Source organism: Falco peregrinus, chromosome 16 (assembly GCF_023634155.1).
Source record: "Falco peregrinus isolate bFalPer1 chromosome 16, bFalPer1.pri, whole genome shotgun sequence".
Lineage (NCBI taxonomy): Eukaryota > Metazoa > Chordata > Aves > Falconiformes > Falconidae > Falco > Falco peregrinus.
The window spans coordinates 5336142-5357847 of record NC_073736.1 but is presented as its reverse complement, the minus strand read 5'-3'; the positions used below and the strand labels follow the sequence as shown (position 1 = coordinate 5357847).

Sequence of the window (21706 nt, the reverse complement as noted above, 5' to 3'; positions counted from 1 at the left end):
CAGCTGATAGTCTTGCCCAGAAACAGCTGAAGTTACCTCAGTCCAGTCGTGCCGAGAATCTAGCAACCAATCACCTTTAATTAAACACTGCTTTATATACACACGTACATATGTACATCCACATACAGCAGTTAAAGCAAAAAGTACATGTCCAATCAGTCACTGAAGAAATAGATGTATATAGCTTTACACTCTTCTAAAGCCAGTCCTTTCTTCATAGCTTGTAATAGGGCATGCGTGGGTTATGAGAGTACCTTAGGGAAGGCACCTGTTTATTAATAAAGTATTGCACAGATTAAAGCAGCTGGAGGCTGGCTCCCAAATACCTCTGGTTCAGCTTCAACTGGAAGCTAGAAATAAAACCACCCTAAAAGACACTGCAACTGTAGCAGCTAAACCGGTGACTGAAAGCAAAACAAACCGTCACAACTCATTCTTGACTCAAAAACAAACAAACAAAAAAGCTAATGATTTTAATAATCAAGAGGCCCTAGCATGCGGAATAAGACACTGGCTGTGTGAACGTCTGATACTGTGTCATATACAAGAATCAACTGTGCAAATATAGATAGGTCCTGCTACCACTGTGCACTCGGTGGGTTCTACTAATCGTGTATTTTTTTCCCCTTTGGAAGTATACGTGGAGGTGACATCTACTCATGGCAGTGTTGCACAAAAATGAATTCAAATCCTGTATTGTGCTGTAAATTGTAGGGGCTTCTGTACGTTACAGGCCAAACGAAAAAAACCATTCAGTTCAACAATTGCGTTCCATATGTAAGACTGAGAGAACCTCTTCCTTCCCACCCTCCATCCTGGACCGGTAAGAAAGTTCCTTTGCAGGAGTAACTGTTCTCCCACCATCCCTGCCATACACCGTACCCTTTCGGACACGGGCAACAGTCATCTTTTTGGTACGTGTGCCACGGGCAACTTGTGCTTAGCTTGATGCAGTGTTTTAGGATGTTGTCTTGATTCTGACTTACCCAATCTAATGTGCTTTTGATTGCAGAAAACTTGCATGATTCAGTCATTAATTGTGAAATCATCCTTAACAGTAATGCTTTAATTGTGTGTTGTTTATTGCTTGTCTAGGGCTTGGCCACTTCTTTAGCGCTGATACTGTCCGGTGTCATCCGTTACTGCTGGTTTGTCGGGCGAGGCATCATCCGGATCTGCAAAATTGATGTTAGATACTTCAGATGAAATTCTGCTGAGCTTTAAGGGAATGTGCATGAGCTCTCCCAAACGTGACCGTTGCTGTTCCGTCACCCACCACACCAGCTGGGTTATTTCGCTGGGCATGGAGGAAGAGCTGCTATTCCCAGTAACCTGGACAAGTTTTTTACCTGTCACACAGTGCTCCTTTCGTAGAAGGTGCTTGTAAAACCAAATAGCCTATACGGACTGAGGTGGTAGATAAGATAAATCCTTTATCAGCAAGGCTTTTGTCTGCCTTTGGATGGCATGGCAGACCTGCTCATTCCTTGGATTTTAGCCAGGGAACAGGGAAGCTTGTGCAGTCGGTGCTGGGAGGACGTAGCCCTGCAGCAGCACGCTGCTGCTTTCACAGCTCGCCTCGAATGTGGGCTGCAGTTTCCCTGTGATCCACAGACCATTCCTACTTTTTTCCCTTGCTTCTCCAACAGAAAAGAAAGCAAACCCTGAGCTGTGGCTGCCAAAGCTTTGTGGGTAAGTCAAAGCAGGAAGAGGGGACAGGAAGCAGCAGTAAAATAAACATTTCCTTGCATTTTGCTGAAGTGCTGCACCCTGGTTAGGTTTTGATGCATATGCCACTCTTCCTCTCATTATAAAGCGGGGCTGAGTGACGGTGCTTTCTTACCTGATGAGGGCTTGGGGTACATCCTGTGGAAAAACAAGAGGAAAGCGTAGAAGATAAAGGCCAAGCCTCCAAAGATCATCCCGCAGACCAGGAAACTGTAGCTGCCCTGATCGTGTATAATCTGCAGTTGGAAGAGGGGGGGAAAGGGAGCAGACGTGTCATCATAGCACTAAAATACCTAATTAACATTCAGTAAGAGCTTCACTGTTTGATAGCTCAAGGGTAATGCAGTGCTTCTTCCCAGCAGCTGTCCAAACCCAGGACTAAGGTTTCTACTGAGAAGTTCCAGGTTTTGGCATGCCTTGTCCGCACTCACCGATCCCACCAGCAGCTGTAGCACCATCTCACCAATTCCAGCTCCAGTCACTAACACGGTTGTGGCACAGCCTGCAAAGAAATAGTGCAAGTGATGTGGCATGGAACAGGTGAACCAGCCAGCAGGATCAGCCTGGAGCTCTTTTATGGATCTCTCCATACAAGATTTACAAATACTTAATGTATGTTCCCATCTAGTGTTGAGAACATCTCTTCTAACCTGCGATAGTGCAGAAAGGTTTAAGTTTAAGTCAAAAAGCCATCTCCTGTCACTTTTCTCTGTTGGCAGAGGTGACGTTGCTTCTTGCTGGAAAGATTTTCATTCTTCAGTATCACTGCCCCAGAGACGGAGGTTAGCAGAGACTTCCTCCAAGAGCTGGCCAAACGCTGGGCTTTTCAGTTCCCTGATAATCTGGATGATGTTTTCAAAACCGGCTCTCTGTGAGCCTCTAAAGCAGACGTTTCTGTCAGTCCCTGAGAACCCTAAAGGTGCAGGAAGCTAAGAACCAGTCTGGATCCCTGCCTGGAGAAATTTTTAGTACACCAAAGCTGGGATTTGTGCTGGTTTTCTGACCATAAGCTTGAATAAACATGGTATTCAAAGGTAGGTCTTTCTTCCCAGGCATCCCTGAAGAGGGAGGGAGGCGCTAGGTGTGACTGTATGCCAGCTCTAGTCTTGGAACACCCACCTGCTTCCAAAGGTTTGCCCAAATCCCTGCTCACCTTTGTACTGCAGGATGTCCTCGGTGTAGGCCAGCATGCTGGGGAACGTGCTGCTGAGGAACAGCCCCAGAGACGCTGTCCCCACAAACAAGAAGACGACGCTGTAGGAGAAAATCAGGAGCAGGAGGAAAGTTATCAGGACTCCAACCTGTGAACGACACACACAGAGTCAGTAGAAGGGTATAACGCCAAGCTGCGACAGGCTCTAGATTGTATTTTATCCTTTTTTTGCAGTAAATGGTCTGGAAAAGAAAATAAGTTATACTGGAAGAAAGACCACAATCTCTGAAAAGCTGAAGCAGCTAGCCAAATAAAATCCGTCTGCCTTGACAGTGAAGAATTTGGTACTTTTTAGAACAGGACTCGGTAACATAACTTGGTACTTAAGTCTCACGGTCATTAGGTAGAGACTTAAGATTATATCTGAAAAAAGTACTTTCTTCCTCTGCAGCTTTCATGCAAGAGTACTGCTACTTCCACAACATGTTCATGTCCCAGTCGCTGCTCAGCCTTATCCAGCAGGCTCTGCCGTGCTGCAGTGAGCAAGCGACAGCAAATCCCCCCGGTGCCCCAGGCTCGCCAGGGCACCACGGCAGCGGAGGCAGCTCTGCAATACCGACCCCAGGTATTTTGTCTTAGTTGTTCAGGCCCTGATTGTGAGCATGTGCATGTACGCAAGAGCCATTTGGATTCTAAAGCAGCTGAATTCAAACGGCAGCTTGCTGCAACGACGCCAGGAGCCGGTGTATCTTGCCGTAAGTAGCAGCACCAACTAGCAAGCGTTTCAGAGAGCGTTCTGTGTCGGTCAAGTGAATTTTTATTCTCATGGTGCTACCCCCTTTGCATTTAAGGGGAAGCGAGAAGGTTTCCATGCAAGGCTGGAGGCTGTTCCTGCTTCTCTCCAAATATTAGCAGCAGCTAAAGCAAAACTCCTGTCCTCGGGTTTGTTAATGGTGCAGTTAGGACCAGGGATGAAGTCAGCAGCGTGCATCAAGGAGATGCATGGGCCTGTCCGTACGATCGATCTGCTGACGCTGAGCTTTCCTTGCTCCCCTGTCAGCAGTCGCTCTGTGCCGAAGGAAGAGATTGCACTCATTTTAAAAAAACAGTCGTGTTTTGTTCAGCTGTATCTTTTGGCATTCAAAGCTGGGTTCGTAAAGTGACCAGCAAGAAGGTTTGGAGCCGTCTGCCTCACCTGCTCTGGCCCGCAATGGACACGGGCTGAAATCCTCAAACCCATCTCAGTGGGAACCATCACTCCTGTTCTTTCACCACCCTGCTACCTATTCTTGGCCTCGCAATATTAACTGTGAAACTTGGTACCAAAATAACTTCTGGTTTAAATAAATGGTAAATCAACTGCCTTCTCGCTCATTTCTTTTCTTTTTGGTTTTTGTATGGTTTCCTTTTTTTGTAAGGACTGTGAATGGGAACAACTCCCTTCCTGTTGTCTGCCACATCCTTACATGCATCTTTCTTACATATCCTAAAAGGATTCCCTCCCCTTTCTTCACATGAATGTGTTTTATCAATTTAAGCAACCTCAGATCACATCAGTTTCTTTGACAGCTGCTACAGTCAAAGCAGAGAATTTACAGCACTACCTGCCTTCCCTTTCCGTGGCTAACACAGGCATTAATTTCCCTGTAGAGGCCGGAGAAGACAGCGTGCAAAGTAAATAAAGTTGGCAGACACTTGACTAGGCACTTTCACAAATGTAGCATTAGGTAACTGAGGAGCAAGCTCAGAAAAGCAGTGCAACCAGGTTGTAAGTCTTAGCAAGCTCCTGCATCGGAGCCAGCTGCAAACATGCAGCAACAGAGGTGCAGAGGTCTGCCCCAGGTCTGGCATGAGAGCAGCTGCAGCTCTGCACACCAGAGCTGGACAGCATCTTGGAGGCAAGCAGAAAGAAAAAAAGACCACGGAGTAAAACCCCAGCCTTACCACATTGATGAAGACCATAGTTGCCGGCTTCATTCGGTAGGACACGGGGATGGAGATGAGCCTGCCCAGTGTGATGAATCCCCAGAAGAGGCTGGGCAGGTAACCGGCCACTTTATGTACTACGGAGAGAGGCTCTTCCACGGCGTAGCTGTAAATGAAGCCCGAGTACTCTCCCTGCAGGGAAGACAAAACAGCACGTCACACCGACGGGATTGCCTGCAGGCTTTGCAGCTTCAGCCTGACCCTCAGTTATTCACAATATCGCAACAGTGCCGGAGAGCCCACCTATGGATTTGCTACCATGTCTCAATGAACCTCGTTCCCAAGGGTTGGCAGCTGGAGACAGGCTTCCACCAGAAGTAGATACACAGGACTTAAGCTCTCCTCACAGGGCAAGACTTCACAGCGTTGCTGGGTAAAACACGTGCTAAGCGCTTATCTGCAGAGATGCTCTCTTCCCTAGGGACTGTCTTATCCTTTTGGAATTGCATCCTCTCAAAACCTATCATCACATTAAGAACTCGGAGCTGATCATCCTTGAAGACGGAGGCCCTGGAAAGCTCCCGTAGCTGACAGCTGCTCTGTGTAACCCCACTCACCTCTCGGGACCCTATTGAATGCCCTAGCAAGACCCAGCAGTATTTTACCATGAGGGGACCGAGATAAAACTGTTGAAAGAAAAAGAACAGCAAGGTGCCAGCCAGGAGCGAGCCTTCCTCGCCCGGACAGAAGTGCTACCCACGGCGAAGCCCGTGTGACCGGCGGCTTCATCAAAGAGCCATGGTTTCTTATGAAATAAAATGAAGCTGTTCTTGGCTGAAGCGAGAAGAGACCTACAAGTAGACAATGTCACAACTCCAGCTGTACGCTGGCTAGGTGAGCAGCGATCTAGCTGCAACAACACGGAGCCTAGGAGAAGCCAGGGAACCCTCCCAAGAAGCAGGGCACACGCCAGCCTGACCACGCTTAGCTGTGAAGGAGCCACCTCGGGAAGCATCCTGCTGCGCCGGCAGAGCCTCAGGACCAGCCCACTGCACGCAGAGGACACGGGCCGGGGTTTGGGCTGCTACAAGTGATTTGGAAGGAAGAAAGCCGTATAGCTTTGCTCAGACAAGATCCCTCTATCAGCTGAACTCACCACAATCCCATCAGTCATGAAGAGAACAAGAGCCCCAGTGATGTGGACTGCGAAGTAGGTGTAAGAAGCCCCTCTGAAGTTTTTGCTTTGGCAGCAGCTAAATAAGTCATCATGACCTGGTGAAAAACAATGCAAAGCAAACTTAGCTGGAACGTCCCCCTGGGGCTGGGTGGTTGCCAGCCCGCAATGGGGATTTGTTTTGCGCTCAGCTGCACGACAGAGATTCATAGAGGACCGTGAACAACGTGGAGCACTGCTAACCTCTGCTGGCACAGCCTCTCTCTTTACCTACCTCTAAACTTTCAGAAGGAAGATGGATATGCTTATGGGCTGCTGTCCACAGACTGGGATCCTAGCTGTCCAGGATACTTGTTACTTCTCCTACTGTAGCTGCTTGTGCTCCTCTTCCCATTTAGGAGCTCCAATTGCTGGCCCTGCTCTTACAGTCAACAGAAACAAGCCCATTCAACCATAGCACTGGTGCTCGGAGCCCCTCATCCTTGGTACCACCACACAGGAGAGTCCTGCCCAGGATAGCTCACATTCCTCGGATAAACGATAGTTAACCAAATAAGCCAGCTTTGGGAAAGAGAGTGATAACCACACAGCTAGCATTGCCTCCTCTGAACAGAGCGTTGGGAGCAACAGCCTGCCAAAGCTGGGGGTCAGGACCCCAGGAATTCCCTACTCTCCCATCCTCCTGCTTATATCCCACCACTCTGGGATGTACAAAGGGCTGGTGGCAGCACCTGGAGTCCTGTGCAGGTGAGACAGTTGCTCCTGCCTGGCAAAGATGAGATTCTCACTACTTCTATGGGGAAGAAGGGATTTTGCCAGCACAGACGTGCCTGCCGAAGATCACAGCAGTCAGCGTACAGCCTTCCTGATTCTCTATAAAGGATTAATCTCAACTGCGTTTAAGAGGAAGATGGAGAGCTGAAGAACATGAAGCTGCAGTGGGGTTGTATGAAAACGGGCAGCTGGGTTGAGGAAAGAAACCACCAGCACCTCAGCTAAGGGAAATGCTATCAGATGAGCACAACCTTATCAGACACTAGAGAACCCACTCCGTTAGGGACACCTATGATCCTTCCCTACAGCATCCTCCCCACATCCCAACTGCCTCCACCTTCAAGTAGTCCCTAAAATTTCTTTTATCGTTCAGGTAAAGCCATCTCTCCTGTAATAACACTACACACTCCTCTGATAACCCTAAAATACAATGACTTCCAAGATTCACTATTTAGCTGAAGAATTTGCTTTTTGATACGTCTCTCTTGGGTAGCAAAGAACAATGTTACTATTGTCCCCAAAACAGGGTGTAGTCACAAGTCCAAGAGCAAACTATTGCTGGTGTTTAACTTTTCCCTGCAAACAAGGGCACTGTCCTCATTCCTTTCAGATTTATTAGAAAAAAGAAAAAAAAAAAAGGCAGCGTTCCGCAGCATGACGACCACTTTTAAACTGAACAGTCAGCAGAGCCAGCTCAAAACCTGACTGAAAACCAGAAGGAAACTAAGGGGCACAACTTCCACGTGTGCTTAAATGACTCGGGAGCCCAGGTTTAGTTTTAGGACAGCCTGGAGAAAAGCAGCCCTGAGTGCCACCAGCAGGCTGCTAATCTCTGCTCAGGGATTACGGTCCCATCTAATTGGAGGGCAATTGGGCACCAAATTGTCTGTTTGGATTGTTTGGGTATTTCTGGATTACGTTCACGTGTGCCTCTTGGCAAGCTTCCTCCTTAGGCAATAGCGATGGATCTCGCTTGGTAAACTCAGCTCAGAAATAAAGCTCGGCTTTTTCTCCCCCTGCTCACCCCCCATTCCTCCAAGCCCGTGAGAGAGATGCCACCAGCTCACCTCCTGCTGCCTGGGGTCTCTGCACAGCAGCGCAGAGATCGTCCTTCTCCACGGGCCGCGTCTCCATTGCCAGCTCGTCAGCTGACAGCAGCGGGTGGCTGCTGCTGTTGAAGCACGGCACCATCCGCTCCTTGTAGAGCAAGAAAAACACCGCGATGGGCACCGGCAGCTGGGGAGGAACAGAGAAGGGCAGGTAAGCGTGACAAGCCTGGCACAACATACAGTCCAGCTCCCCAGTCACAACAGCCTTTTAGGAAGCTGCACTCAGCATCTGCAATGGATGTGCCTGCACTGACCTCAAAGAGCAAGGACAGGTGCTGGCAGTGGGGTAAGGAGCCACTGCAGGAGGGATGGAGGCTTGTTAGGAGAGCTAGTGGGGAGGGGGAAAAAAAATAAATCAAGTTGAGAGCAAAGACCGCCGATCCGGAGTGCAGCTGGAGCATCCTGCCAGTCTCTGTGGGATGCCAGGTGGCCTGGGGACCATCACCTGGGGTGGGGGACAGGGACACTGGAACAGACGGCACCTAAATGCAAACCTCACAAAGCACCATACCAGCCCTTCAAAACCATAACTTTCTGGTTTCCAAGCATTTGGCCGCTTCTGTCTGAAGAGTAGAATAATAAAGCCTGCGGAGAGCAGGACGGTTTTAAAGGGAGAGCTTCTGTGGCCAAAATGCTGTGTGGGGGAAGGGCAAGCTGCTCCCAGACCAGCTTTGCCCATCTCCAGCCATTAGCAGAGGTTGCTCAGCATCTCGTAAGAGATGAGATGCTTCCCAGGCCAACTGCTACAGCCCAGCGACTTCAAAGAGCCCTTTGGTGCAGCCCCCACGGCGGCTACCAGGGGCTGCAGAGCAGCCTCCAGCTGTCAGTGCCTTGGAGAACCCCGTAGGTCCTCAGGCTCCCAGCACACACAGTCCCACCAGCACCGTTCCCCGCAGTCTGGGCTTTCTGCCTGCTGCTAATGCACACAGGGACCGTGGGCTCGTACCTGCCCACCGGATCCATCACGTGGCAGCCGCAGCATCAGGCCCCCTGGCACCGCGCTGCCACATGCCTGGGGACGAGCCCACTCCCCGCGCACACCCACGCTGCCGTGGTGCCTCCAAGCCTGGAGGGACTTGCTCTTTTTTGGGGAAAGAAAACAGAGGGAAGCAAATGAAGCTGGGTTTGCTCCTCGCCAGCCCTCCCTTCACCTCCCGCCGCAAGCAAGTGGTGTTTATTCTGCAGCAAACTGGGGGAGAAAGCCAGGAAATCCTAAGTGACAGCTCACTCTCCAGCCGCTGAGCGCTTGTTTTCTACATGTCTGTGAGCAAGTGCGAGCTCTAGTTCCCAATTTCCTGCCTTTTGTTGGCTCATGGCATGATTTAAATGTATGGAGAATTCCCCCCCCCCACCCCTGCTTCTCTTGCCTGAATTCATTTATGAGGACTTCATTGTTCTGGGAACAATGGGAATAGGAACAGTTAGTTCGGTCCCATGGAAGAAAAACGCATTTGCTTGATAGTTCTAATCCTTCCGGAGGTCAGGACCAGATTTTATTCTTCCAAATTGCAGATTTTGCAAAAAAAAGTCCCCAAAACCCAACAACAAACTGACGCAGAGGGACCGGCCGTACAGATAAACGTCTCTGGGCAATTCCAGTCTTAAGCAGCACTCGGTGCCTACGCAGCAAAGGGCCCCAGCTCCCGACTCCCGATTCCCAGTCAAACCACAGGCATACCCCTGCTCCCCAGATCCTCATCACTAAAGCAAGCAGGTCGCTTTGGCTTTATCCAGGCTGTACCGGCTTGAAGCTGGCAGCGCCTCAGGGGCACGAGTGCTCTGACCCCATCAGCTGCTCACCAGCCTTGGCTGTTTCTGGTAGGAAATGCCCAAAAGCTGGAGACTCACCCATGCCCAAGAGCAGCCCTCGCCCACAGGTTGCCACCATGCCAAAGCGAGCTCAGGGACGTGGGGAAGAGCAAAGGATCAAGCTCAAGAGAAAGCAGGTTCCCAGGACTCCATCCTGAGCCAGCCTCGTGTCCTGCACAGCAGCTGGCAAACCACCTGGGGGACGGTCACCTGTGGCCACCTGGCCCGCAGGAGGGGTGGCTGTAAATCTGGGGTGGGTACAGGGGACGGAGCATCCACACAAGCAGATCAGTTATTACGTGGGTAGATGGAGAGGGGCAAACAGAGCCGAACACCAGAGCCCTGCCAGGGCATGTTTCACCAAGCAAAGGGACAAACCCATCCCAGAGGAGCAGCCTACCCCAACCACGGGACAAGGACAGCTCGAGGACTGTCCCTTCCACTTATTTCCTCATCAGCCAAAAAAAGCTACAAAAATTACTTTCAAGTATATGCAACTCCGCTTACTAAAAAAAAAATAAATAAAAAAATTGCTAATTAATGTAAGTTAGCATTTACTACTTTCTGTGAAACCTGATCAAAAGTATGTTTTATAACATACCTTCAATGACTCACATAAGCAAAGGTGCAGTTTGAACAGCTACAAAATAACTGGAAAAATGTCCCTTCCACTGCCCACGTGAGCACGGCTGGTGCCACGAGGTGCCAGGCAGGCGCTGAGCCCCTCTTCCTATCCACAGCCCCTACGTGTCCCAGCTGGAGAGGTCGGGTGGTGATGATGAGCCACGTGCCAAGACCCAGGGCCACCGTGCTTGTGGCAGAATCCTGCTGCTCGGCTCCCGGCACAGCCTCAGTGTTCTGGGGGCTGACGCCTCGGCTGCCCGGGCTGCTTGGCACGAGGCACAGAGCTGCCAGAGCCTTCCCGGAGCCGTCAGAGCTCCCCACCCTGGGGGAGCCCCCAGAACCAGAGCTGAGCAGCAGCCACAGCCCCTACACAAGGACCCGGGTGCTCACACATTGCCCTGCCCGGCCGAACTGACCCTGCCCCGCACCGTCCTGCCCGCGCCAAGCTGGAGGGGATCTGGATGGATCCCCACCTCCGAGCAGCCCTCCCTCTTGAGGGGGCAGAGATTTTGGTGTGATAACCATTTGCTCACGGGCTTTCTTACCAGGGCAACTCGGCTTTGCCTTTTGCGGGGGAAGGCTTTTCTTTTTTCAAGGGGGAAAGGGGCATCCGAGCATCCCCTGGGAGCCTGTGCAGGCAGCAAGAGCCTCCCCGCCTGGCCCCAGCGCTCCAGCTCTGCCCTTCTAATTGCCAGGGATGCTCCCCTTCCCCTGGCAGCTTTTAACCGTTATTATAAACTTAACGAGTTGCTGCATCACGCAGTTAAGTGTGGGTATAATCCAGGCTCCTTCCCTCCAGTTTCTATTTCGGTCTCTCCCCCCAGGAGCAGGGGACTGTTCCCTGCTATTGTATCCCAGCTACTTTTAAGCAACCTAAGCACAATGGAGCGTCCCGCACTTCCCCTGGGAAACCACCTTCCGGATAAACACATCTCTCTCAGAGGAACATTTTCCTGATTTCCAGCCCCTTGGAACAGGCTGCATGATGAAATTTCCGCTCTGTGGGAAACCAAATTTTAAAATATGTTTTTGTTCCAAATCTGGATGAAAAGCCAAAAATTTTCTCTTAGAATGAAAAATTTTGGCCGGGAGTCATCCAAGCACTTCATTTTGATAATGTTGAACCACTTAATCTTACTAAAGCAAAAAACATTCTGCTTCAATAACATTGAAACAACTATGTTTCTGTCAGCTTTACACATTGCATTTATGCCAAAGTTAAATTGAGACATCTCCACTTTAAACAAAGCAAGAAATTGAAATGAATCATTTCAGCTTGTGTCTTGTCAGAATACACACAGCTCTGCGAAAACCGGGATGGAAATGTGTCTTTGACCATTTTATAACAAAGCTGCTGGTCCTGGTTTCCACTTCTACAGCTTACTCGTTTCATCCACTTCCCTGGGGTTTTAAATATCAATTATCATCATCTATTCTCTGACATTTACACCTTGAAGAAAGGAGTTTGGGAGCTTTTTTTTTTTTTTTTCGTTGAGCTGAGCTACTCTCAGTATCTCCAGACAGTGGGTTGAGTTATTTAATTTAAACAAGGAATCAAGTCAGCTCCCTCAGCAAGGCTTTGGGAAAGAACAACCGCTCGGCTTTGGCAGGGGGACACGCTCCAAGAGCTGCCCCCTCCTCTCATGCTCATTACCTAACCCTCATCCCAAGCACCCAGCACCCCGGCACTCCCTGCCATATTCCTGCTGATCCCACGCAGCATGCACACACACGTGGCGAGCCACCCACATGTGCAAGCAGCACTGGAGCATGCAGTGATGCACGAGCCCAGCTCACGACCTGCTACGTATCAGCTGCTGGGACTCAGCCGAGGGTCCCATCCTGCTCCCAAAATGTCCGTGGGACACCGCTAGGCACAGAGAGGGGTCTGGCAGCCACCCTCCCATCAGTGTTCCAGATTTCAGGCACACGGTTGTATTCAAAGCAGATATGAGACGCCGCCTTCAAAACTCAATTAGTTTGCTCAGGATTGACTGGTAAAATAGGTAACGCTCGGGTGTAATTAAAAGCACATTTCCCATGGCATACGCAGAGGTAATTAAAGCTGCTTCTCCTCCTAGGCAGGGAACGTTCTTTTTGGTACTTCTGCAAAGAAACTCATTACAGCTCCTGCCCAGCTATTTCAGCTGCCCCTTCTCCTCGCCCCGGCGAGGTCCGAGGAGAGCCCCTGGATGAGGGGCACGGGGGGATGTTTCAGTTACTCGGCACACGGGAAGGCCAAAAGCAGAGAGAAACCTGTTCCCTTTGCCTAGGGCAGCCGGCACGGTGGAAGACCAAGGGCTGCTCGCTGGCCTGGGACAGGGAGCACCGGCACATCCTCATGTTCGGGCAGAGGGGCAACGGCTCAACCTGCCCAGGGAAGGGCAGCAGGTACGGGGGCTGCAGGGCAGGGAGAGCTCCTGGCAGCATCACCCTTCACCCCTACCGCAGGAGGTCTCCTGGCGAGTGAAACGGGCACCAGCTCGCCAGCCCCTGCCCTGGCACGCGTCTTACAAACGGACACAGAGCCCCGTATGGCAAGGGCTGACAGGCTGGGCTTGGCTCTGCTCACAGCAGGGACCCCGGACCCCTGCCAGCAAGAGTTCCCACGCACAAAGCGCAGCCAGGCGCTCTACAGGTGCTGAGCAGAGCCTCAGCATCAACCCCAGCAGGAACAGCACCGCTCGCCAGGGCAGCCGCTCGCTGCCGCAACACGCTCTGCTCTTATCGCTCCGGATCTACACGGACAATTACACACACGCTCGCAGGGCTCCTGCCACTGGGAAGGGACAGCAGCAGCTTAGCCAGCTCTGCTGCAGGGGGACCAGGATGGGCACGATGATGGCACTGCCCAGGGAGGCTGCGCAGGGGAACAGCTGGACTTATCCACGCTGGGATTCGGGTTTTAACTGGGGGGGAAGGAACAGGGCTACATTTCCAAGAAAGCCCACAGCCTGCAGACAAGGGTGGCTTGCTGGAGATCAGCTCTGGGACTCAGCAGGGCAGAGAAAGAGGACGGGCACTAAACCCCAGCTCTCTCCCTCAACAGAAGAGCCACAGGGCTTTTACACCTGCTGCAAATCACCAGGGAGGAAACATGACAAAGAGGAGACACACCCCGAACAAGCTTCCAGCCACAGTAACTCAGTTCACCGACGGGCACTTTCCTACGAGAATCACTGCAACTCGCCCTCCCGCACCGATCACAGAGGAACACCCTGTGGCTCTGAGTGCAGTTAGCTGGTGTAACTCCTGCCCAGGGGGTGCTGGAGATACAACCTGCTTCCAGAGAGATCAGACAAATCCCTGCAGGATGGTACATTGACCCTGTCACATCTGGCAGTGCAGGGACCACTGGCTCAGCTTTACAGGGTCCTGCCCTCCTTCCCCAGGCACCTGCTGGAAACGGGGCACTTGGCAAAGAATGAACCTTCCCCGTGCAGCAGCACAACCATCCTCATGCCTCCTTCCATCGCTGGGACCACCTAACAGGCACCAACGCCCCCCAGCCACCTGCAAAACCGAGAAGCAGGGATGTCCCCGGCAACCACGTGGGCCACGCCGGCTGCAGCACTTACATTGATGAGGGCCATGATCCAGAAGGCGTAGGAGACGCGTGTGACCACCATGCCTTTCATCGGCAAGTCATAATGGGACAGGTTGCCTGGATGGTGTGGGACCAGGGACTTGCGGATGTGAGGGAGGTTGCTGGAGGCATTGGCCGTGGTGTTTGAGAGGATGCAGTTGGTGTCCGAGAGGAAGGGGTCAGCTATCAGCGGGCTCAGCAGTGCTCCAAAGCCCACAAAGAAATGAAGAGCCTACAGGAGATGAGACATGCAAGCAGAGCAGAGGAGGTTACTGCTCTTCTCCCCAGGGAGGGTGGCTCAGCCCCTCTCTCCTCTTCCTCAGAGGAGGAAGCACAGCCAGAGGGGGGAGGTGGGCTCCATGCTCACCTGCAGGAAGATGGCCGAGTCCTTCTGGTAGATCTTCACCAGCTGCATGTTGGAGATTGTGTCGATGCAACCCATGGCCAGTCCTGCCACAGCCATGACCACAGCCAGGACCACCACATTGTGGCACAGGGGGATGATGGCAAAGACCAAGGAGATCGCCAGCGACGAGGCGAAGAGTGCAAACAAGGACTGAGACAACCTGAGACAGGGAAAGAGGAAAGACAGGATGGAATTACTACCACAAGAGCAGTATCCACACTGCAGCCCCGTCTCCTGTTCTCAGCCCCGGGTCAGTCGGTGGTGTAGGCACTAGCAGGAGATGCACCCACCGGCTGTAGCTCCAGCACATGCTCTTCTGACAAGACAAGGGGGATGCTACACACCCTGCACCCCCACGTCTCCACCCTGCACCCCCACGTCTCCACAGCCGTACAGCCCAGGGCACCGCCATCTCCTGTGTGGAGGGCGATGCCTCAGGGAGGCAGATCTTCCTTCCACCCAACTTTTGGGGAGAAGAGTAACCATCCCTTCAAACCAGCACCCTGCACGTTCCAAGGCAGAATAAAGCCCAGCAACCTTCCCTTGTTCATTGGGCAGACCTGGGGAACGGAAAGGGACACAGGTCCACACTGGCAAGGCCACATCACGACTTCCGAGCAGCTCCAGGGCATTTCTCACGCAGGGCTGGATCACACAAGCAGGCTGAGCAGGCACGAGAGCTGCTGCGCAATCCCAGCTCCCAGCAGGGACAGAGCTGCTGGCATCCACACCACCGTGTCATCCCGGACCTGCCTGCACGAGCCGTCCTGCCTCACAGGGAGCACTCCTGGCTCCCTCTCCATGCCCTGTGCTGCCTCTGTTCTGGCACCATCATCCCTTTCCCCAGCACACCAGGGTGGGATGCAGCACCGCTGCTGTTCTCCATGCGGCCAGCCGCTCTCCAGCCCACATGGTCCATCGGAGAAGCCCAAGGGATGCGTGTGGTGGAGGTAAAGCTGGTGCAGCACATCTCGAGCCTGGCAGCAGCCCGGCTGAGCTCTCGGTGCGAGCCAGGCACTAGCCAGCTTGCTGGAGAACGGCGCCCAGGCTGGCACCGCGCTGTGCCGGGGCTGCCAAGCCCAAAGGCAGGAAGGAAGGAAGGAAACAGGGACCAGACAGCGAAGCACTGAAACTAGCAGAAAGACTATAAAGCAAGCCACAGCAGAGACTAAGTAGCACAGGCACGCTCCCCCCCACACCGGGGTTCCCAAACTGCAGTCGCAGCCCATTGCAATGGCCAGCAGCTTGCTGTAATGAGTTGCTAATTAGCAATTGGGGTCTGCTGCTGGGTGATGTGGGGCAGCATCACCTGTCCATAGCGAAGGACTGGCAATGCACAGGTACATCCCCAGCACAGGCACATAACCAGCAAGCAAACCACCGACAGCTCTCTGCTTTGTGCTCTGCCCAGAGGCAGGAGAAGGCTCTGAGGTGGCACAGGCTGGCGGTGGAGCAGAGAGTGTCCGCAGCTGCTGGGCACCGTGCTGCCAGCCTTCCTGCCCTGCCTGCTCATCCAGAACGGCCTTGGGCATGTCACTGTGTTTCTGTGTGGCCCTCATTCATCTGCGAGCCCAGAGTGATTTGGCCCTCTGCATCCTGCTTGGTGCTTACACTGCACTTCAACAGCACCAGGGAGAAAAACGGGCCAAGGGCACGGCTCCTTTATTCTGCTGCCCGGTGGCACAAACCTGGCTGGACCAGAGCCTCGGCGTGCTCGCACCTCCCAGCCCAGCCTCGCTCACCCAGCAGCCAGACCATGTGGGAGAAGCCCGTGTTTTGCAAAGCCGTAACGACTGATCTGCTTCTGACAGCAAAACAGGGAGCCAGCGTGGGATTTCTGGGGGAGGGAGGGAGCAAAGCGAGATGTGCGCCGTCACGGCAGGAAAAACAACTAGCAAACGAGAGAGAAGCAGCTTCGAGCCTGGAGAGACAAGGCAGCACTCTCCAGGGTACAGCAGGAGCCCAGCAGGAGGAGAGGCAGAGGCACCAGCAGCTGGTGAATCCGAGGCCGGGAGCGACAGGGAAACACAACAAGACATCCCAGAACCGCCTCTTCTCTTCTGCAGCCCCAGCAAAACAACCACCTGTGCTCGGCTAGGGAGCATGTTCATTACTAGAGTTAAACATTAATTGCAGGTGATGTTACGTTCTAAAAAGGAGCACCTCACTTTTCCCCAATGAGCAAAAATTTCTGCTTCCAGGCACAACGTGTTAATAACACAATCACATCCCCCGCCAACACCAGCAGCCCACAGCCCAGGGTGACATGCAACACTGCTGCCCCCTCCTCTGGCTCTGGCGTTAGCGGGGGGCAAGAAATTGCTGGTTTCCAATGCCAGATCCCCAAGATCCAGCCGAAGGACACTGCTCAGCACCCAGGGAGGCACTGAACAACGACCTGAGGGATTTCTTCAGAAACAAACCTCTTTGAAAGCATCCTTAAATGAGGTACCCCATTAGTTCCAGGGGACTTCTTGATGATGTAAAACCAATGCACCCCTCCAAAGGGCTTCAAAAGCAACCCTGATGTTCTGCCACCGTCCGGTTTCTGACATCGCTGCCCTCTCCATCATGAACTGGTCCCCGTGTCCCCCGCTGAGCAGACGCACAGCACAGCTCTGTGCCAGCTGCAGCTAGGTCCAGGGCAGGCTTTGCTCCAGTAGCGTAGGAAACAAGTCTGGGAATGTCATGGATGCCGTCTTAGGACCAGCCAGAGCACGGCCGGGCTCCAACACAAGGCTTGAGGGAAGGTCTGCAGCTCCCCCAGAAGGTTTAGGCTGATCTCCCCTAGAGCATTAGGATGGTTAACGCTGCCCTGTAGTCACAGCCAGCAAAGCTGCCCCTCTCCTTCCCACCAACACATATAAACCCCCACCTCGACGTTCCTGTTGCAGCAGGCACTCTTCAACTATGTTTTTCCCCACCCCAGGGAGCATTTTCTAAGTCACTCACATCAAGAAGAAAAATGACAATCAGGCTAATTCAGACTTGCAAACCTGATAATTAAAACTCAAAGCCCTAAGGGGATGAGGTGAGGACACGGAGGAAGGAGGCGGCATGGATTATCCCGCAGCTGCCTTCAGGTACCCTTGTCTCCTCCTGGCCAGGCTTGGGGAGCATCACCTCCCCGGAGGTGCTCCTGCTCTAGCCACCGTGCTCTCTGCTCTCTCGGCAACAAAAAGCTTCTTTCCTTTGTGGTGAAAAGTGTCCTGCATGCACCAGCCACGTGTTTGAACAGAAACCTTCACAAGATGGGGATCTGAAGGGCCGGGAGAGAACAGGGTCATCCACCCTCAGCCGATGTGCTGCGATGTGCGCAGGTGCCCAGGGATAAAGACGAAAGAAAGATAAAAGGGTCCCATCTCATCAGCCCTCCAGGTCCCGGTGGGGGTCACTCCTTTGAGCAGAGCTTGCTCAGGGCTCCAACACAGCAACAGACCTACCAGCCCCCTCCTCCGCTCACACTGGCAGGACTAGCTCAGGGCTGACCCCAACGCTGGGAGCGAAAGCAAAAAATACAGGACACAAAAATGCGGTTTCTGAATTTTAAAAAAGGAAAAAGAAAAAAAAAAAGGCAACCTGGGGCATGGGTGCTCAGTTACTCTGGTGTTTCTGTCACAAACGTGTGTAGCACAGCAGCACAGAGGGAGCGTGGCTTTAACTTCAAGCTTAAAATCCAACAAAATGGGAAAAGGGAAGCAAGAGAGGGGGCGGCAGGGGATACGGGTGCGCAGAGCTCACCCCTGGAGTTTGCAGTGCCAGGCATCCAGGGGTGGATTTCAGAGCTTGTAATCCCAACCCAGCAAACCCCAAGCACGAGCGACCACAGCGCAGCAGCCTGTCGTGAACTTGAGCGTGAGCTTAAACAAGGCGCCGTGCAGCTCCGTGGGAGCCGCTTGTCCCCTGGCTCCAGCTCAGCACCTCCCGACAAGCCCAGGAAAGGACCACGCAGCAAACGTGGGTCTCCAGCGCAGAGCACTGCGGGCAACTATTGCATTTCTACATTACTTGCAACAACAAACTTTCTCCTCCCTTGCAATCTCACACGAGAGGGAATTCTGGAGCTCGTTCTGGCTCACACCGAGTTACGCAAGGGAGAGATGCCACCATTATGCTCTGTCCTCCCCGTGCTCCAGGACTCCAGCTGGGCTGACAGAGCAGAGACTACGACCCAGCATTCAACAACTCTGGTGAGAGGAACCAAACCATTATTTAGGTGTCACCACCCACTTCTGCTGCAGAATCCAGTAACAGCACTGCTTTCCCTTGCGAGCCCATCACTCAGAGCAGACAGCTCAGACTAATACATATTTCAATCAGAAGCAAGCAACAAATTCTATGTTCCTCAGGCATTAGAAACGAAACGCAGCTCGCAGCCAAATCTTGGCTTGGCTGGCTTGCAGGAAGGCGACACTTTGGGTTCCCCTACCAGCAGCTATCCATCTCCTAACTGGAAAAGATGACCTGTCCAGTGCTCCTCCCTGCCCAGCACTGGGGCCAGCATAATTTGATTTATAAATCCACAGCACGGCCCAGAAGCAGAAATCCTTGGCAGAACAGCTCAATCTGTCCGCCCCTGAAGAGTCTGAACAGTTAATATCCTCATCCAAAGCCACACGTTTTTACACCACACTGCTCCGAGTAACCCCCCACAATGCTCACAAGCTACAACTATCCGAAACATGCCCCCCTGCCTGGCAGGGCTGCTGCTCCTCAGTGGGGCTCGCAGGCGCTTTGCAAAAGCCCACTGCTCCGAGAGCCCACGATCACAAACCCATCCTGGTCCGTAACCACAGAGAGCAACAAACACGCTCCTTTCCCCAACGCGCTGCAGACGCCAAAGTTGGGGAGTCTCTGAGCACAAACCCCCAAACAAGTCTGTGTAACCCACTGGCCCAGGGCAGGAGCTTTGGGTAGGAAGCTGACAGCAGGAAACAATTCTGCATTTTCCTTCACTGCTCCTTCAAACATATGTGAAGCAGACCAGGGGCTGGCAAAGGCGCTGCTGCTGACCCAGCAGCCACGGATCCGTGTCAGACCCAGAGTAAGATTCCCATGTGCCAGCCCCATTCCCGTGCATCCCACCTCTCCCATGTGCCAGCCCCATTCCTGTGCATCCCACCTCTCCCATGCCAGCCCCATTCCCGTGCATCCCACCTCTCCCATGCCAGCCCCATTCCCGTGCATCCCACCTCTCCTGTGCCGGCCCCATTCCCGTGCATCCCACCTCTCCTGTGCCAGCCCCATTCCCGTGCATCCCACCTCTCCCATCACAGCCCGACAGACGGCAGCTCCTGCTGCTCCATGGAGCCTTCAGGCTCTGTCCGGACAGGGGGTCAGGACAGTTCAATGTACCAGGATGGCAATTAAACAGGTGCTCTAATGCCATCTTTGTTAGCCAACACTCTACAATTCACAAGACAAAGAGTTTAACAAACCATTTTAAAAAGGGCATTTGGAAGCAGTGAAGGATTCATGCAAAATTCTCTAATATGCATGTTAAAGGTATACATGACGTGTATGTCTGAGCCACACGTGGAACTGACACGTTACATCACTGCCTGAAGAATTAGTGACAATGTAAATAATCAGCTGATTCTTAGCAGAGCATGGCTGCCATCGAGCCTCAGATCAAACGCCTGTTTGGCAATCCTCAGGGTTGAGCCATTGTGTATTACTTATTTGAAACACATCCAGGACAGGAGGCTCAGCGCAAATCCCCATGGGGCTGTACCCAGCTTTCTGGCTGCCCCGTGAAGTGCGTGGCACGGCCGCCCCCCTCGCCCCTCACAGCGGCACGGCCACGAGGACCGCTCGCATCTCGCCTCGTGTTTGCCCAAACTCCCAGGGAGCACGGCAGTGCTGTGAGTTCTGACACCCAGGTTATTCAAACAGGCTTCCAATAATATTTTTGTGATGAACAATCGGGTGAAGGAAAATACCCTCCAGAAGTTCTGGCTGTAGCTTCATGCTAAGCCTCCCTCGGTCCTGAGCTCCGGGAGAAGCAGCAGCATCTCTCCAAGGGTACGAAGCCGTGCAGAAGGGAGCAGCAGCCCGCAGAGCCCCGCACCTCCTGGGAAGCCCCCCCTCTCCGAGCCGCTTGGGCAGGGGGGCTGCGGACCCCCTAGGACACGCGTGGAGCGCTCCCCTCGGGGAGGGTCTTCCCACGGGGACCACAGCATCCCACGGGGACCACAGCATCCCAGCTCAGCCATGCAAACCCGGCAGGAGAACGCGGCGCGGGGGGGGGGGGGGGGAGGCTGGCGTCGCCCACCCCCACCCAGGGAGGTAAAGCGCGGGGGCGGGGGGGGGGTTGCGGAGCGCTAAGCCCACCCGCGGGAGGTGCGCTGAGTTTGCCAGGCGCCTTACGTCCTCTTGAAGACCCCTCCGAGGCAGCTGCCGAGCAGGAGGCAGAACTGCTGGGAGAAGAAGACCCAGGTGATCTGGGAGAGGGAGCTCTGGGTCTGGCAGCGCAGGTCCAGCAGCGTGGGCCCCAGGAAGGCGATGCAGAGGCCGAAGCTGAAGAAGACGCTCCAGTAGGTGAGGGTGGGCTGCAGGTTCCTCCGGAACCGCGCCGACACCCGCTCGTCCCACCACATCCTGGGCGGCGCGGGGCGGCCCCGGCGATGCGGCTCCCCCCGCCGCCCGCTGCCCCGCTGCCGGCCGCGCCGCCGCCCCGCTCCGCTCCGCCCGCGCAGGATGTGGCTCCCGGGCCCGCGGCACCGCGCCGGGCGCTGGCTCCGCCTCCGGGGCCGGGGGCCGCCGCCGCCTCCCGGGGCCGGGGCTGCGGGGCCGGGGCGGAGCCCCCCGCATCGCCCCGCTCCGCCCGAGCCCGCCGCGCTCCGGCGCATCCCGCGGGGGCCCGGCCGAGAGCCCCGCCGCCCTCCCCGGCACCCCGCGGCGTTCGCATCGCCTTGCCAGAAGCGGGGCAGCCCCCCGCCGCGACCCCACCTCGCGGTGCTGAACCAGGGCCACCACAGCAAACGCCATGCGACAGACAGCAGGGCCAAGCAAGGGAGCCCAGAATCCCCTTCCCAAAGGGAGCCCAGAAATCCCCTTCCCAAAGGGAGCCCAGAAATCCCCTTTTTCTGCTGCGGACCATCCCTGTGCTCTCCGGTAAATAGGTGTGACCGTTCCAGACAAATGCAATTAAAGTTGCCCCCTCTCTGGATGAGGAGCACAAGACGGCTCGGGGAGGGCATGTTTTAAAGACGGAGTGGTTGATGCTTACGCAAAAGGTCTCCTCTAGAGGATGGATTTATAAATATTTCACCTACTTTAGCTAGGAAAGACAATTTTTAGAACACTCTTTCCAGGCAAAGCAGAATCGATGGAGCTCAGCCGTGGCAGGGGGCTGGCCCCGGGCCCACGCACCAGGTCCCTTCCCGTGCCAGCAGACCCCGCACAGGTACTCATG

The 21706-nt window shown here is 53.8% G+C and overlaps 1 protein-coding gene and 1 long non-coding RNA gene across 3 annotated transcripts; one reads left to right on the top strand and one right to left on the bottom strand.

The window, feature by feature from the left end:
- Positions 1 to 58: 58 nt before the first annotated feature.
- On the bottom strand, positions 59 to 21002 carry MFSD4A (major facilitator superfamily domain containing 4A). Its single transcript, XM_027797111.2, has 10 exons — positions 20659 to 21002; positions 14251 to 14449; positions 13876 to 14115; positions 7823 to 7991; positions 5964 to 6079; positions 4826 to 4999; positions 2882 to 3029; positions 2160 to 2230; positions 1844 to 1964; positions 59 to 1175 (listed from the first exon to the last, which is right to left on the bottom strand). Exons 1-10 carry the CDS (start codon positions 20886 to 20888, stop codon positions 1111 to 1113), a joined length of 1533 nt encoding a protein of 510 aa, XP_027652912.1. The 5' UTR covers positions 20889 to 21002; the 3' UTR covers positions 59 to 1110.
- LOC114014201 (uncharacterized) lies at positions 1175 to 4244 on the top strand. 2 transcript variants are annotated; one of them, XR_008749941.1, is made up of 4 exons: positions 1175 to 1377; positions 2091 to 2762; positions 2895 to 3636; positions 3733 to 4244. It is a non-coding gene; the product is annotated as an uncharacterized LOC114014201 (long non-coding RNA). The 2 variants fall into 2 exon arrangements; XR_003557629.2 differs by having other exon boundaries at positions 2895 to 4244.
- Positions 21003 to 21706: the final 704 nt, after the last annotated feature.

Bases quoted from the DNA above. Each gene is read 5' to 3' on its own strand.
- MFSD4A (XM_027797111.2), bottom strand. From the start codon at position 20,888: ATGTGGTGGGACGAGCGGGTGTCGGCGCGGTTCCGGAGGAACCTGCAG. The intron at 14,116-14,250 runs GTGAGCATGGAG...CATCTCCTGTAG, and splicing joins ACTCGGCCATCTTCCTGCAG to GCTCTTCATTTCTTTGTGGG. The intron at 7,992-13,875 runs GTAAGTGCTGCA...GTTCCTCCCCAG, and splicing joins GGATCATGGCCCTCATCAAT to CTGCCGGTGCCCATCGCGGT.